Genomic DNA, 17,636 nt, shown 5'->3' with positions numbered 1-17,636 from the left:
TTGTCTGGTCATAATGGTACAAACCAACAACAGTGATGATAAGTGAGTATATTCAGAAAAGCAATCTCAGGAGGTTCCCAAGGTTTGGTTCAGAGGACAGTAAGTTCTCTTTAAAAAGTCTCTGATCAGGCCAACAGTGTCAGGCAAAGGAACAATCTGATAAAGACAGAGAATTGGATCCCATCTAAATTATTCATAATTAGGTCCCATTGATCACAAGCTGTAATTGATTACAATGAAATTTATTTCACATTGCTTCCAATGGGACCTAAGTACAACTAACTTAGTTTGCAACCAAGACACACACACGTGTGTGTGTTTCAGAGTGTTTGCAAGTTTCCCACTAATTTCTATTTTTAAAAAAGTGTATTGCCTTTCTCACTTTCACTGATGGCTTCCGCTTAATGAGGCAGAAATGTTTGGCATGACATATGCAGTTCCTATATTTAAAATTGAGTAAAACATTTTCCCTTTCCAGTATTGGCTCAGCAGAGAAATATATGGATTGTGGGGGAGAGGGAGCTCCAGGCATGTTCTAACTGGTTTGTGCTCCAGATACTTCAAGAAAACCATGCCTGTTTTAAATCAATACCTCCACAGTGATGACTACTTGTCCTTGAAGAGGAGGGACTCCCTGATCAGCTGCAGTGATTGCCATTTGGTAGCTTGAACGCCAATTGTACAAAAGAGCTTCAGTGGTCCTTAACTCTCCACTGCTGCTGTCAATCTGAAAATGGCCTAAACTTTCCCCTGAAAAAGATAACAAAACTATTAATATACTTGCACGTTAAGAAGTGCTATAGAAACAGTACATCACAGAACAAACCTAAGTCCTGAGGTGGTATCAACAAAGTAGTCCCGTTAGTTCGATTTTTGGCTGCACAGTAGAACTGCCCCTCATATTCCCCTCCATATGCATCCCCTAAATGTGTTATGGGGGCAGATCTGGGGAGGGGGAGAAAAGTTGCAAGAGAACTTCTATCACAGAAACGAAAATCCTTGTGCTAACAGAACTACTTTGTCGAATACAATCCTGAGTGGCTGCAACAGATGCCTTCAATAAACACTGGGTGTATACTGAAGATAGAACAGATTGGTTACGCTGCATAACTATCAATATAAATGCCCATGTGTATACTTACGGACCATAAAACAAGACGAGAAACAATTTTGGTGAAAAATTGGCACAAAAACTACATAAAAATAGTTTCTGGTAACCAGAGCAGAACAAAAAACCTGACAACGGGGATAAAATACAATTTAATGCAACCATTCTGCACTTGACTACATTTTACAACAATTCCCAAATATTGATTCTGCTCTATTAAATATTTTCATAAATAATCTCCTGCTAAATGCTGAGTTTAGGCTATCGGCATCAACTGACACCTACAACTTTTCTTCAGTCTGCGAGAGAACAATTATTGTCAGAAAACCTCCACTAAACAAGAGATGGGAGCCAGTAAACCAGTGCAGCATGTTCTGAAAGTCCCTGGCTGCAAAAGCTAGAGTGAACTGAACTCCCCCCCCAAGCCCCTTATGGATGTACAGTACTTCTGTCTCTTGTCCTAATAGGAAGTACATGCACAGTTCAATGGACAAGATGCAAGGATCACAGCTGTAGAACACAGGAAGAAATGATCCAGAGAAGCTGCAACAAGGTGTGCTTGCATTTGCCCCTGCAAAGGCACTGTAAGAGCCACTTCAAAATCCTTGTGTAGCATCCATATGGATTTTAGGCCCTCTGGAAACACAGAGGATGTGGTAACAGCTTTGTTGGCCTTACCAAATATCAAGGGACATGGCCTGAAGAGCAGACAGGATGCCTGAGGGAGGCCTTCATTATAAACCTTTAAGTGCCAGGCAAAAACGTTCTTCTTCAGCCAACCTTTTGGCTGATTAACACCTGATACTCTTTTAAATGCATTGTGAGAGTGGGGAGGTATTTGTTTTTGTTTTTACTATGTATTTTTGTGTTTTTTATCTTGAATTTTTTATGCTGTGAACCACCGGATGAAGGCCGGTATACAAATTTAATAAATAACGATAATAATAACATCCTACTGCCCAAGGACTCTGCAACACATGCCTAAGTCAAAACCATTTTACTCGCCTAACCCAGAGTCCAAATCAGAAGGAAAAGTGAATGGTAATTGTCAGTGAGTTAAGTTTATCATGAAGAACAATGGATAGTTCTCCCTTTTTTAACCTAAGGGCCAGAGGGATTTCTTGATGCCTGCACCCAAGAATAAAAACAGGAAGACGCAGCACCAGTATCTGACAGCCCATTCCCTCAGGAGCCAAACAATAATGCTCTGCACCAGCTGTAGTTTCTGAACAGTGGTGCTATTTTATAGCATACCCTAACCCTAGTGGTTCAGGAAGGCAATCTCCAACTTCCATGGTTTACTTCCATGGAGAGGCCCAGAAAACAGGTTTCACGTATCCAGTTTCTCACAATTAGGAATGAATGAGCTAGTCATTGTGGGGTTAGTGAAGTCTGGATTTCTTGCTTTCCCCCAAGATATCACATGCAGTATGTGAAAGTATGTTAGGCTACAAGTCTTCCAGGGAGGACTTTAGGAAGTAGTTACTGTTTTTTCTCTGTTAAGGAAAAGAGGTAATTTGGTTTTCATGGTACTTTAGTTTGAGTTCATTCACCAACAAATAATTATGACAAGTATAAGCTGACTCTGGGATGCAAATTGGAGCTACGTTGAAGCGTAACAGTTGAGAAATGTAAAATTCATCTGTATTAAGATTGCATTATTCTCTACCAGTTTTAAATTCAGGGATACAAATTATTCTTGATTCAAACGGGCTAATAATCACAACTTTGCTAAGAAAAAAAAAAGCCAACATTTAAGGATAAATAACAATGATATTTGAATGCAAATAGTGTAAAAAAATGGTTGTTTCAAAAATGAAGTTCGGCCATGTGTTTAATGTTGCAGAAGTGAAGAGTCATGTTTCAAAGACTAATAAATGTATCAAGCAGTGTTAGAAACTGAGATATGAAAGCTAGGAGCTAAATGGCACCTCAAACCTAAGTTATGGGCACAACAACGGAATGTCTAGGCACACTTTTTTATAACAAGAATACAAAGCTGAAAATGAATGAACTGCAGCTAAAATGTTATGTTCATTTTTCACATGGTCTGGTCCTTTCCCTGCCCACCCCCCTAATATTATTCAGAGTGTCTCTTCTCCAGTCTTCAGAGAGTAGCTGGAAGTGGAGAGGCAGAAAAAGCTCCTCCTTTCCTTCCACTCTGCAGTTTTAATCCAAATTCTTAGGTGTACTACTGCACTCAGAGCTCAGAAACTGCTCGCGCTAATGAAATTCCCTGCTGCAAAATGCACCGAGAACAATGAGAGTTTCGAACACTGGTATCTAGGCATGAATTTTAATAGGCTATAGCCTAACTCATAAGACAGCAATAAAATATTGGTCTGTTAGGTTTCCATGGGACTTTTTTTTAAGTTTCCTCCTTTTGCTCTTTTTAATAAGGACTGTAAAAAGCTGGAGGCTCTGTCACTATTTTATGTTCAATGACTCCAGAATAAATATGCAGTGCATGATCACAGATCGTTAGCACTAGAGAGGGTCATTTTAGACCTGCAATTTTTAATTTTTTTTTATAAATAAGCCAAAACTAGGACCTAGTAAAAGGAAAGATAAGAACACTTCAGGATTAGACCAGCATACTGCTTTCAGAGTCCAGCGTCCTGTTCTCAAAGTGACCAACCAGAAGACTGTGGGAAGCCAATGAGCAGGACATGATTGCAAACACAGTTTTGCTGCAGAATTCTCTCCAGCAAACATTCGACCCAACAAAGGATGAAATAGGATCTACACAAGCCCCCATTGTTTGCTCACATTATCTTTTGATCCCTGTCCCAGACTGTCATGGTCAATTCCTATAGGAAGAAGATTTCCAGTTAGTCATGGGAAAGGAAAGGTCATTTTCCCACTGGGACGGTGAAAGCATCTGCCTATAACAGATGAAATCCTAAACTACACTGAACATGTTTTACTTAGTGTTACCAACTTAATCCTGGGTGTGCTAAGTGAGTGCTTTCGATTAAGAATTCTAAACGCAACAAAAACAAGCGTGGAAGGATAAAAAGGTAGAGAGAGCTACTCCCGATATTACAAAGATCATGAAAGCATGAAGAGAGAAATGTCAATAATAATAAGTTTGAAAATCAGACATTTTTACAACTCTCACATTTAAAACTGAATATACCTCATAATAAACTGGCAGCATGCCACATGTGATGGAGAGACGTGGGAATTCCACTTAATAAACTTGAATCAGTGTTTGATTCAGAAAAGAGAAGTTTCCAAGAGCAGCCAAGAACAGATCTTTGCCCTCAGTTTATGTTGTACGGTTACAACTTTGCCCAATGTATCTGGATATTGTGCACTTTCTTATCTCTACTTGAGAAGTAAGGATTTTTTTACCTGAGGACAATGAATATAACACGATCCCACTGTTCCCAGAATCAAGGTCCTTGGCAAATATAGTGGCAACCAGGGTTCCTGCTGGTTGCCCTTCCAAAACCTAATAGCAAGCAGATGGATTAAAATTAGACTTTCCACAGAAGAAAGACCAACTAAATTAATATACATTAAAGAAAGGTTCAAAACTAAAGCACTAAAAGGGAATGGCAGAGTGCAAATGGAAAGGCTTTTAATGGGCATCCAGACCCATTAAATGGGCTATTAGAGGGTGGGAGAATGGGCAGTTCAAAAAGAACATTTGGGCAGTTCAAAATTCCAAGTCATGCAGAAGTTGCATTACGTTAGGCAATGTGAAGAACTAATTGATAAAAATGTGAAAAGTAAATTAAGTAGTCTGGGTCCCCCAGACCCTGATCAAGCATTCCCATTCTGTGGGATAAGCAGCTGCATAGAACCAACATGTCTATGGGCTAGTAGCATATGCAGCAAATGTAAGCTACAGTAAACTGAAAATTAAGTTTAAACAGATTTTACCTCAATAGTTTGATATATTAGAATCATGCTTGCCCTGATTATGTGCCAACTGTGATTTTCAGCTGTTTCCCCATATTCTAACCACAAGATGGTGCTCAAAACAAATTTTTAAAAAATTATTGTGTGCTGCAGTAAAGACACTATAAGGTTTAAAAGGCCTTTTTTGCTTACATTGGTCTGTAAAACGCAAATTTAACACCTACACTGGTTGGAACATGCGTTTCATTTAAAAACAACTCTTTCACATTCTGTCACACATTAATAGCATTCATACGCGACACAAAGGTGCTTCTTCAAGTTACACATGGATAAGAAAGGGATTTCAATCTGTTCAAACCTTGACATGTAGCTCTGCTCCAGACAGAAGCTGCGGGAAGCATGGGTGGTTGTCATTGAGATCGGTAACAGAGATATAGACTGTTATTGTGGCATTATGTTGCGGGACCCCGTGGTCAGTCACCAGAGCAATCAGGTAGTGGTGAGCCTGCTTTTCATAGTCTAATGCAACCCAGTTTATAATTTCACCTGGTGGGGGGGTGGGAGAAACAGTGATAAAAAAGAGCATTATGGGCTGCATATAACAGGTTTTAATAAGCTGTGCACGCTTTACAGCACACTCTGCCTTAACCACGTCAGTCACTTGATATGCACACTGCATACTATAGAAAGCCAAGAGAGATCCTGTCACTCAGCATATATTTGTGTACCCTGGGGTCATTATAACTTCGCTGGACTCCAAGTGACTCCACTTCACACAGAAACAGCTAACTTTAAAGCCAGATGGCTGCTCTAAAGAAGCCAAAATATTTCCTTCTTCCAGCCAGCAGAAAAGAGCAAAAATTATTTTAGTTGTTAGCCAGCTGGACGAGACATCATATACCAGGGATTTCTCATCACAGACCCTTTGGGGGGACCAGCAAGGATTTTCTTCACTTTGCTGTAGGAGCTGAGGATATTCTGCATCCCTGCACCCCCTTACCACGACCAGCTGGCCTTCTTTATCACAGGATTTTGGGTGCTTCGTAAGAAATCCATTCCTATGGAACTGTGCTGTATTTCTTTGATCTCACACTATCTCTCTAAACCCAGCTATATTAGCCATTCTGCTTTCCTCGTTTTCCAGACGGCAAGCAGTGGAGAGTAGTCTCAGATTCCACATCTGTGTAGTACAAGGCCTCTCCCGCCAGCTAGCTCTGTCACTCGTGCCTGACTTTTTATTACACAATCCCTTCTGATTGATTTTCAGCGTTTCATTTTATCTTGTTAAAATACCTGTCTTTGTTTATCCTGGGTTTTGGCATTCGATTCATCCAGCGATCTTCACCTCCTCAAATGCTAATCTTACATTTCACATAGAGTTGTGATACAAAATTATTAGACATTTTCACACCAATGTCCTTGAATTGTGTCCAAAGCCGCAAGAGTTCCAGCTACAGATATAGTACAGTGGAAGGGAGCAAGCAGTAGGTATAAATTGAGATCAGGGTAGATCCTTCACCAGGAAGAACAATGGAAAGTCAGCTGATAGCAACACAACAAACTGAAAGCCAGTGGATCAGTTAAAGGAGAAGAAATGTCAGGTATGGTAAGGATGGGATAGTATTAGGAAGAAAAAGATGTAGGCAGGTCCCAGGGCAGGCCTGGGAAGATACAAATGGAAGATTGCAAACGTTTTAAGAAAATGTTTTAAGATTCAGAGATGGGCATGAAAAAAGTATGGACGTATCAGACTGGTAAGTCTGACCAGCATCTGTCCTGGAAGTCATCTGCTCAGACCATATGTAATGTATGTGTGGAATGGTGGAACTGCTTGCCATCCAACTTTGCACTTTTGCAGGGGTTTGAGTGTTGTCCCTGACAGTGATCTGTAACCATCTTTGCTAGCAGTTTTCACAGATACTTGTGATGGCATCAGCAGTACCATGCTCGTTCCTTTGAGCTGCTGATCACTGCTCAATAATAGCTCAAAGGTAAAAGAAAGAAAGAAAGAAGAAAGAAAGAAAGAATACTACTAAGTGACCTGCAGGTAATATTATTTACATTTCTGACTTTTTAATATACTGACAATTCACTTTGCAAAGCCTATCATGAGTTTTGAGTGTATGCAGAAGCTAGATCCACCAGTGGAGAGAATTCAGTTGTTCTCTCTTTTGTCTGCCTGTTACGTCCCACCGTTTTCACCCTGAATTTGGACATGCAAATTATATTCATTCACAAACACACACACACACACACACACACACACACACACACAGAGAGAGAGAGAGAGAGAGAGAGAGAGAGGACAAACACTCTAGTTTAGCAGAAAGCTTAACATCCCGCAAGGAGAACAGGGAAGATTATTAAAACATATTACCTGTATTGGAATTGATTTTGAAATATTTTCCATCTGATAAGAGGAAATAGGAGAGCTGTGCATTTCTTCCAGAGTCCTTGTCAACTGCGGCTATTGTGCCAACCACACCTTGGGCTAACGAACTCTCCTCCACGTCAAAAAAATAGGCATCACGCAAAAACACGGGAGAATTGTCATTTTCATCCATTACGTTAACTATCACTGATGTACTTGCATTCTGCCCTGACTTATCTGCTGTGCTAGTAACAAAGGCTCTAAAACTATGCATTTGTGTGAGTTCATAATCTAAAGGATTCCGTAGGTAGATCACACCTGCTTCTGGATCAATTCTAAATGAAGCAGAATCCATGTTATGCTCCAAGGAGTACACAACATTCCCAGGGGTACGCTGGGGATCTAACTTCCGGGCTTGGATTTGCAGAATTCTGACACCTATGGGTGCTGCTTCACTGACTTCCACCTGATACACCAAATTTTCAAAAGTCAATGTGGGGCATCCCTTATGCTCATCGATTACCACTCGTAGGATCAACAGAGAACTCAAGGGAGGACTTCCATGATCTTCTGCTGCAATGTGCACCACCGTGTGTTCATGCTGTTTATCACTATCCAAAGTTCTGGCAAGGTACAGTACCCCGAGAACGGGATCAATGGTAAAAATACTTGATCGATTGCTTACAATGGCGTACCGGACTGCGCCATTTAGCCCACTGTCTTTGTCCTCCGCATGAGCGATGTAAAGAGCTGCGCCAGGCACCGTGCTTCGCGATATATTAATCTGGTCAGATTCCGACACAAACACTGGAGGGTTGTCATTGACGTCAATCACGGTTATGTTGACCTGGGCACTGCTGTAGACAGGGGAGCTTCCCAACTGTGACTGGACTGTGAGAAGGGTGTGATAATGGGCTTCATGGTCGAGCTGCTTCTTAGTGCGGATGATTCCATACTGCGGGTCAATAGAAAACCTTCCGTAGGGATCACCGGAGGAAATTCTGTAGGAAACCGTTTCCAATAAATCTGTAAAGAAGATTAAAAACAAAACACACCCCCGTGTCAAAGAAGAGGCATCCAATTTGTTAGAAGATCCACTTAGCTGAATATGCTCTAGAGCATTTGAGAAATGTATGGCACAGCAGTGCTAAGTGAGTTGAACAGTTTAAACGCCTCTCTGGATGTTTGTTTCCTAAGTTTTTGCGTTTTCTTTCTTTCTTTTTTGCTGTAATCTCTAGGGCGTAGTAGAAAAAAATGGATGCTGTGCAGACCAACTTAAAGGCACGCAGTAAGCCCATTTACGAGATCTGTATTTTCACCCCATAGGTGTGATTAAATTTTATGAAGAAATAAATATCATTTCTCACATTTAAAATTATACAGGAACTCTTTCCAACTAGGTCAGGTTGAACAGAGGAATTCCACTCTAAGCAGACACATAAACATTCCAGTATAGCCTAATTTTAAGACTCTAGTATAACTGTTATGAGAACTAAGGGTCAAAACCTCAACCCACTGCACAAACCAGGAAGCTGTAACATATAGAGAGCACGCACAGAGTGGGGGAAGGAGAGGCTCTCAAAGCCTAGGGAAATTGACTTTTCCCAGGAAACCATGGAGAGTCAGTATCAAACCTTCCTAGGCCACTGCCAGGCCACATCCTGTAAGGGTTGCAATGTATTAAGTAATTAAAGCGTTTGCTTATGTAGAGGAGAATAGCAGAATATGTGAAGCCACAGATGCATCTTTAGTCTCTCACTGTGCTTCTCAATATATATAGTGTTCAAGCTGCTTAAAAAAGAACAAGAGTCCCATGACACCTTAAATACCCACAAATTTATTGCTAAAAGCTGCCTTTTCAGCTCACCTATTCAATTCAGTTTTAACAGGCTTGTTTGAACATAACACTAAGCCGCTGTTTAGCAGCTCGGTCTTTGCCAACCTGGTGTTTTAGACCGCAACTCCCATCAACCCTGACCACTAGTCATGCTGGCCTGCGATGATAGTAGTTATAGTCCAAAGCATCTGGAAGGTTCCAGATTGGGGAGGCTGACCCAGGTTTGTCTGAAAGTGCTAACCCAGCCCAGCAGAATAACCATGGTTTGCTTTCTGGCATGAAACCATGGCACAGACCCATGGTTTGTTTTTTGGCTTATGAACCGTGTAATTTTTAAAGTATAGTTTGGCTGCATATGTTTGTAGCCTGTAACAAATCAGGGGGTGCTGGAATCTGTCTGAATGTCTTCCAAGGCCACTTACTCAAGGGCTCCCTTGCTTTCACCGTTCCGACGGCACTTCCTTCAGGGGCATCTTCGGGGATGGAAAAAGTGTAACGTGATCTCTCAAAAACAGCAGGAGCCACAGCCGTCTGCAGGATCTTCACAGTCACAACTGCATTAACAGTGGAACCAAGGCCACCTCCATCCCGGGCAGAAACAGCCAACAGCACACTGGTATGTTCCACGTTACTGAGAGATGCTATCAGGTAGACGATTCCTGTAAAGGAGAAGAAAAGGTGAACAAATGGGACAAGAAAATTATCATTATCATTTCTGAAGTTCAGAAGTGTTAGCCACAGAATTGATGTGTACTTAAAAATAAATATGTGTTAAGAGTACCACTGCAAGAGTAGAAAAAACGAAAGTTCACCTATATTGTTTATATATTTTGGAACACGGTTTCTGTTTGCTGTGAATTTGGACACCTCTTGGGATAGCATGACTGAATTTGGCACGATGGTTCCTGAGTTCAAGCATCAGGATAGAGTGGGGTGTTTGAGTGTAGAAACAAGCCTACGGTGCAAGAGTAAATTTTACATTCACTGCTCTGCACACTTTTGCCTCTTGCCCAACCCACTGAAAATGGTTCTCCATCCTGGCCTAGAAGAGGGCAATCAAATCTAGCTCTGCCTACTTGCTCATGTCTTTAACAACTGTCCTGATTCTTCCAAGCCTCCTAACCATAAAAGAATCTGCAATGCAGCCTTCAGCTTCTTTGCCCTTCCAAAGAAGCCTTACCATTATTTCCGTTTTGGATATGTGAGAAGTGATTTAAATCCAGTTCCTCCATTTCCCAATACCCTATCCATGGGACAAGGGTGGCGCTGTAGTCTAAACCACTGAGCCTCTTGGGCTTGACAATCAGAAGGTTGGCGGTTCAAATCCCCACAACGGGGTGAGCTCCCGTTGCTCTGTCCCAGCTCCTGCCAACCCAGCAGTTGTAAAGCATGCCAGTTCAAGTAGATACAGGCACCGCTTTTTATTACTTTTTTATTCTGTCATGGTGTTCTGTTGCACCAGAAGTGGTTTAGTCATGCTGGCCACATGACCCGGAAAGCTGTCTGTGGACAAACGCCGGCTCCCTTGACCTGAAAGCAAGATGAGCGCCGCAACCCCATAGTCGCCTTTGACTGGACTTAACCATCCAGGGGTCCTTTTTACCTTTTACTCTATCCATCCACAGGGTCACATGAACGACCCTCATTCCATGCATTCCCTCAGATGGAATAAAACATGAATTAATTTTAGAGAATCCAAGTTTGTGTGTTTCTTTCGTTACAGTCCATTAAGGGATAAAGCTGTTACTAAAAAACTAGATTTCACCCATTTTCATAATCAGGACTATTGACTGCACTTCAGTATCATACCACTCACACAGATACCAAAAGGAACAAACTTCGGGGGGGGGGGAGTGAATGCCAAGTTGGTGGAAACCACAGGAAGGGAGAGTGTTCTTGTGCTTGAATCCTGTTTGCAGGTTTCCCACAGGCATCTGATTGGCCACTATGAGAACAGGATGTTGGACTAGATGGGCCATTGGCCCAATCCAGCGGGCTCTTCCTATGTACTTAAGACCACAAGCATATAAAAAGCACTTTACGTTTTCTTCAGGATATCCAATATCTGTCTCATTTTGTTTAAAACATAATCATACACATATGCTTGATTCTAGGTGGTGTGTTTTCTAGCCAAACGCTCTTGCGCGTGTTTTTCACTTAATACGGTTCAAACTAATACGCTATTTCTTCTGTTTTGAGCATTATTGCAGAAGATACCATGTTAGGGCTGTTCTGCTAACACTTGCCTAAGAGTTCACCCTGTGCTAGAATAGGCAAGTTCTCACACTTCCGTCTGTGCAAGGGAATGTGCAAGTGGAAGAACATATTTCAGCTAGGCTCTACTTGCGAAAGCAGCCCATCCATGAGTGGGAGATGCCTTCAACATCTGAAAGGGCACTTCTGGAACCAACCTATTACCTTTAATTCTCATCTGTTATAGACTGAGGCACAGGACCAATGACTTCATTTATTAAAGTTTAGTGCAACTCAAGGAGGCGAGATGCTCACAAGTCCTTCTCTCCAATAGCAAAACGCAGCTTTTCAACAGAGAATGTAGGGCAATGGAAGGCATGGAAATTCCATGAAGGATCAGGTGTAATGAAGAAGAGGAGGAGGAGGAGGAGGAGGAAACCACCCTATATGTACTCACTGGAGATCAAGACCACTTCATATGCCTCATGCAGTCAGACCATCAGTATTTTCTATACTGACTGACAGCAGTTCCAGCATTTCAGACAGGAGTAGGAAGAATGGTGAATAACAAGATCTGACTTAACAATGTAGATTTGTTTAATCAGCTGAATGACTAATTTGGGATAAAGCGTTAAGGAGGAGAATGGAAAACAGATGAAGCAGATAAATACTTACAGACAACCAAAAGGTGCAGTTCACAAAATTTCCATTTTACACTGCCAGACCACTACAAAAACAAACTGCCTCTTGATCACTTTAAGTGTGTGTGTGTGTGTGTGTTTTATAGCAAACACAGAAAACAGCAAATATTGTTTACCCAGCATGAAAAAACACTGCAGTAATTAAGCAGAGATGGAGTAAAAAACACGGCTACCTTTGCTTTTCCATGCCTTGGAGAGTAGCAGAAAACCCCCTGGGTGGCATGTGCAACAAAGGGAAGGTAAGCCGAAGAGGGACTTTGCACTTTGAGGATAACATCCCACCCCCAATATGGTACCCCCAACCAGTAGGTAATACTACCCAGTTTGGCTTCAATTGATTCTTTCACCTAGTGCACCATCCAAAACTGTAGTGGACACTACAGTACACATACTGCTAGTGTATTTGTGTCATTCTGCATCTAGTCCATGGAACCATGGAAGAGGCATGTCAGCTAAGGCGCAGGTGTGCCCAATGGCTCTCTTGCTCCTGCCAAGATGTGACCTCAACAACTACAGCCTTTGCTGCTTCTGCCACTCATTTTATAAGGGAATCTCAGAGATCTTCTGCTGCCCTGGTTCCTAAGGTTCCCCTCTCCCCACCCCATCGACCACTTGAAAATTGCTGAGCATCTTGGTGGAGCACTTAACTATTTTTCTGCCTGTTGCAGCAACAATAGTAACGCACTGCGTCAGATGCTGTATGGTTTTTTTTATTGTATTTGTATTGCTTCTTTTATTTCTTATATATTGCATTTCATTGTACTCCATGGAATTCAAACAGCAATACAATAAAATAGATAATATGAGCAACTAAAATCAGTCTATTGAATGCAATGGATGTGCTGTCTCCCATCTTCAACTACAAATCCACAGACAGTGAACCATCTCAATGAAGCTCACAGACCACTGGTGGCCCATGAACCAAAGCGTGGCACACCCTGCTCTACTGAGACTTCCACATTCACTTCAGTAGCAGAACAACTTCCATTCTGAAGGTAAGGAGAAAGCTGTGGCATATAAATAGCTCCATCTGCACATTGGTGCTACTGAGCACATCTGTCTTGTTCATGAGGATGTTTGAAGGTGAGGGGTTTTCTTGAGCATATAATATTGAAGGAATTAGATCTGTTAAACAAGATCTACATAGATCTTTCACTCAGAATGGGAAACGTATTTCATATTCAGCTGCAAGTAATCAGAGAAACCCTATACTAATAATAGGATTACTCTCAGTGCATATATTATTATTTTTGCAGCACCTGCTGCACAGAAAATGAGATTTTACCCTATGGTACATGCACAGCCCCCAGTGTGCTTCTTTCTGGTTCAAACTGTAGGGTGGATTAGAGCGAATCAACGGAATTACCTGTAGCCTTTGTTAGGCATAGGCTTGCATTTACCTGGATACAAATCCGCTTACCTCCAGGTAAGTAACATGCTGATTGCTATACTAAGTTAAGTACCGGTAACCTGACCTTTGAGTAAATGCAGAAACCACAGTCCACATTTCCCAGCATGAGGCAAGCTGACAGATGGCTTCTACTTTGCCACCAGCAATTAATACAATGAAGGGCACAGATCACCTTAGTTCTGAGCAGGCAACTCATCAGTTCCTTCCTGGTACAGAAACCAAGAATAAACTATGAAGTACACCCAAGCCATAACTGGGGAAGATTCTTCAGGTGCTTGACTGGTGGGTGAGACTCTCAGCTGGCTCACAGGGAAGGCAGATTAGCGATCCAGCCCACTCACCAGATCCCCACCCCTTGTGTAGAACTTTGATTCATTTTTACCATTCTTGCTGTTCCAGAAGAAACTAATTTACAGCATCCTCTGGCCAGCAGCCCTGTGGCTGGCTGGAAACCAAACTTACTGCAAACCTCAAATTCATCTGTGCCTGCTCTGCCCACCACCCTGCATCATGTAGCATTGCATTCTGGCCATACGGGATTTACTTTCAATCAGCTGCATGGTGCAAAACAGTGGCCATCTGCCTACAGCTTCTAATTGGTTGACTTGGTTTTTCTGGCAATTTATTTAACATTTCTGATACACAGCTCTTTAACTACAGGTAGCTAAAGCATGTGCGAAGTATGCATTTGTTAGTAGTCAACAGCAGCAGTTGAATGAAACAGATCATTCAAATGGACTGGTTTACTTCTAACCATTTAAAGGTATAATTTTCCAGATTTCTAGGCTCTTTCAATTAGTAATCACCTGCAGTAGAGCAAACCTGCACTGAGAGTGTTGTTTTTTTTGGGGGGGGGTGAAAAAAAATAAGCTATTAAGAGGAAAAATATAGATTAACTATACCCAGATGGCTTCCAACTAATACGATTTGACAGCCAACTCAGACAGCAGGCAGATGGCTAAAAAGGTATGCACAGTTCGTCACCCAAACTCACCTTCAAATCTGGCAGCTGAACCAACTTAACACTCAGGCAGGTCAATGCTCATTTCCAGTGACCTATTCAGAATGAATTTTTCTCCAACCTGCCTATTTGTCTGATCTATGAACTAAGAATTAAGTACAAAAACTTCAGTCTCTTGAGAAACATGAGTCAGCGATGCACAAAGCCTTTAATCCAGTTCTGTTATTACGCTGCTTTGCTGTACTGTTTTTTAGCGTTGCAATTTATTAATGCTTTAATTACTGATTGTATATTTTATGTTGTACACCACCGGAAGGGCAGCTTATCTTGGTTTACTGGATTTTTGCTGCCTGTTACCTTTACGACCTTATGCACTGGATTGACTAAGGCCACTTTTCCTGATGGTAACCACAGCAACACATAGAAAAAGGCTGGACAAAGAATACAGAACAGAAGCTTTTTGTGTTCTTGAATGTTACGAAAATCCTGCTTTACCTCTCTTTCTTATGGCAGACACAACCCAGTAAGATAGTTCCGTTCAGACAACAAGCCAAACTCATGGTTAAGGAAGCTCATCTACCTATTAGCATATTGGTTTGCACACCATAAATAGGAGTTCTCAGTTGGTAAATTATGGTTTGTGTTAACTATAGTTTGACTGATGTCTGAACTGGCAGACCAAGGGGACCCACAGATTAGCGATCATGTAGATGCTTTGTATAGTGGTACCTTGGGTTAAGAACTTAATTTGTTCTGGAGGTCCGTTCTTAAACTGAAACCGTTCTTAACCTGAGGTACCACTTTAGCTAATGGGGCCTCCCGCTGCTGCCACAGCACCACTGCTGCACGATTTCTGTTCTCATCCTAAAGCAAAGTTCTTAACTCGAGGTACTATTTCTGGGTTAGTGGAATCTGTAACCTGAAGCGTCTGTAACCCAAGGTACCACTGTACACCAAATGTACTGGGTTCAATCCCTGGCATTCCTACTAAAAGGCGCAGGTAACAAGTGATGGGAAATGTCTCTGAGACGCTGAGGAGCTGCTGCCTGACTAGACAATACTGGGCTAGATAGATGGACCAATAGCCTGACTCAACAAAAACACTTTTGTTATTCCTATATACAGACAATGTTCCAACTCTGTAGGCTACTGAGTCAAGTGGTTGGAGTGCTGTGTAGACACAAATTTAAAGTAGACAAGTGGTACTAAGCCTCTATAGTTGGAAGCTCATATCATGGTTTGGCATGATGTCCAAATTTAATCATAAAGGAATGGAATATGTACATCAAAATATTAAATCATCTCACACATTTGTAGTAATTGATATACAGTGGTACCTCTAGTTACGAACTTAATTCGTTCTGGAGGTCCGTTCTTAACCTGAAACTGTTCTTAACTAGAGGCATACTTTCTCTAATGGGGCCTCTTGCTGCCGATGGGCCGCTGGCACACGATTTCCGTTCTCATCCTGGGGCAAAGTTCTCAACTCGAGGTAACTCTTCCAGGTTAGCGGAGTTTGAAACCTGAAGAGTTTGTAACCTGAGGCGTTTGTAACTCAAGGTACCACTGTATTGATCAATCCCAGCAATTTCTATACAAAAGGTCAAATGCTTTTCCTTCCACCTATCTCAGGAGTCATTGGCCTCTATGTGAAACATTCCTTGAACTGGCTACTTTATGTATTCACTTATTTATTTAAAATAATGTATGCTGTCATTCCAGGGCAGACTGCATAACAATTAAATGATAGAAAACAAAATACTGAAAACTTAAACAGCAATTAAAATAATCACATTTTTAAAGGCCGAAAGCATCAAAAAAGTTTTACCTGATGGCAAAAGGAAGAGAGCCTCCCTGGGGAAGGAATTCCACAAACTGGGTGCCACCACCAAGAAGGCTCTCCTCCAATCATAACCCACTTAATTTAGACAGAAAGAGCTCTCCAGACAGCTTCTGAAGAAGATACCAGTAATGCACAGGAAGGCTGTTGTGGAAGCAGCTGCTCTTCAGGTAACTGAGCCCTGGGTCACATGAAACTTTAACGGTAGGCACCAGCACTTTGAACACTGTTTGGAAGAAAACCACTCTCCAGTGAAATGCTTTGAACACTGGTGAGATGTGTTCCTAATCACCAGTCTCACTTGGCTACCTGTATTCTGAAGCAACTGCAGTTTCCAGAGAGTCATCAAAGGCATCTATTTATACAGGAAGTCTGGCTTTTGAAAAGGAGATGCCAATCTGGAAACTACAGACATTTGTTCTTACTGCTTAACATTTGATATTAACATACTTAATATCAGTATAACTGTGCTTGGATTCAGGAAAACTGCAAAGTGGAGGAAACACAGAGATACCAAAGCCATAAGGATGATGCAAACCTTGTTTTAATGTGTAGTGTTTTATTATGTTTTTATATATGTTGGAAGTTGCACAGAGTGGCTGGGCCAACCCAGCCAGATGGATGGAGTACAAATAATAAAATTATTATGTTGTTGTTGTTGTTTTTGTTGTTTGGGGATACAAATGCAGTGTCCCATAATTTGCTCCCTGCTTAGAGAAAGGACCAAGAGAGAGAGAGAGCACGCAAAATCATTCTTGAGGAATCCTAAACTAGCAGAAAGAAAGGTAGCAGTACACATTTTATGGAGGGTTTTGAGCTGTGATTTGCTCAGTCAGTTAGGCGAGCTATTGGATCATCAGCACAAGTCCCCATCCTCCAAGGTGCTCAGTTACTGGGTCAGGTTCTAGCCAGTACTGAGTGAATAACTCTCATACACAAAAGTGCTTTGGATTAGTTCCAGAAACCTCTACTGCAAATTCCCCCCTGAGCCATTTTAAACCCTAATTGTTCCCAGTATTCTCCATACCTGAAAGTTCCACTCAATCTTACTTAGGTTAAATTCTGTGGTGCTTTTTAACAGAGGCATGAATCCATTAGTGGCTAAGTTCAGACCACGAATAGGATTTCCGTTACTGAACAACTAGTTCTCAAAAGGTCAAAGCCAAACGCATTAACCTACTCCCATTTACTTTCAGTGGTCTCAATGTGCTATCAATTACTTATGCAGATTGGACAAAAAACTAAGGAAGGCTTTCTTCAAAAGGATGTGGTTTCAGAATGTTCCAAAATAAACGATTTCAATCTCACAATCTGTCTTTACTCATGTCAACCCTTTCATGTGTG

General features: G+C 41.5%; 1 protein-coding gene across 2 annotated transcripts in view; it reads right to left on the bottom strand.

Annotated features, from left to right (window-relative positions):
• The window catches only part of DCHS2 (dachsous cadherin-related 2), a 103,410-nt gene that overhangs the window by 29,492 nt on the left and 56,282 nt on the right, over positions 1-17,636 (bottom strand). For both annotated transcript variants that reach the window (XM_083630906.1, XM_083630907.1), the window contains 5 exons: positions 9,609-9,845; positions 7,356-8,375; positions 5,337-5,524; positions 4,466-4,565; positions 593-750 (listed from right to left, as the gene is read on the bottom strand). In XM_083630906.1, the coding sequence (XP_083487032.1) occupies positions 593-750; positions 4,466-4,565; positions 5,337-5,524; positions 7,356-8,375; positions 9,609-9,845 (1,703 nt within the window). The remainder of the gene's footprint in view (positions 1-592; positions 751-4,465; positions 4,566-5,336; positions 5,525-7,355; positions 8,376-9,608; positions 9,846-17,636) is intronic.

This window comes from Podarcis filfolensis (genome assembly GCF_964270895.1).
Source record: "Podarcis filfolensis genome assembly, chromosome: 9".
In the NCBI taxonomy this organism is placed as follows: domain Eukaryota; kingdom Metazoa; phylum Chordata; class Lepidosauria; order Squamata; family Lacertidae; genus Podarcis; species Podarcis filfolensis.
The sequence above is the reverse complement of the archived record's forward strand: the minus strand, read 5'-3'. Positions and strand labels throughout refer to the sequence as shown.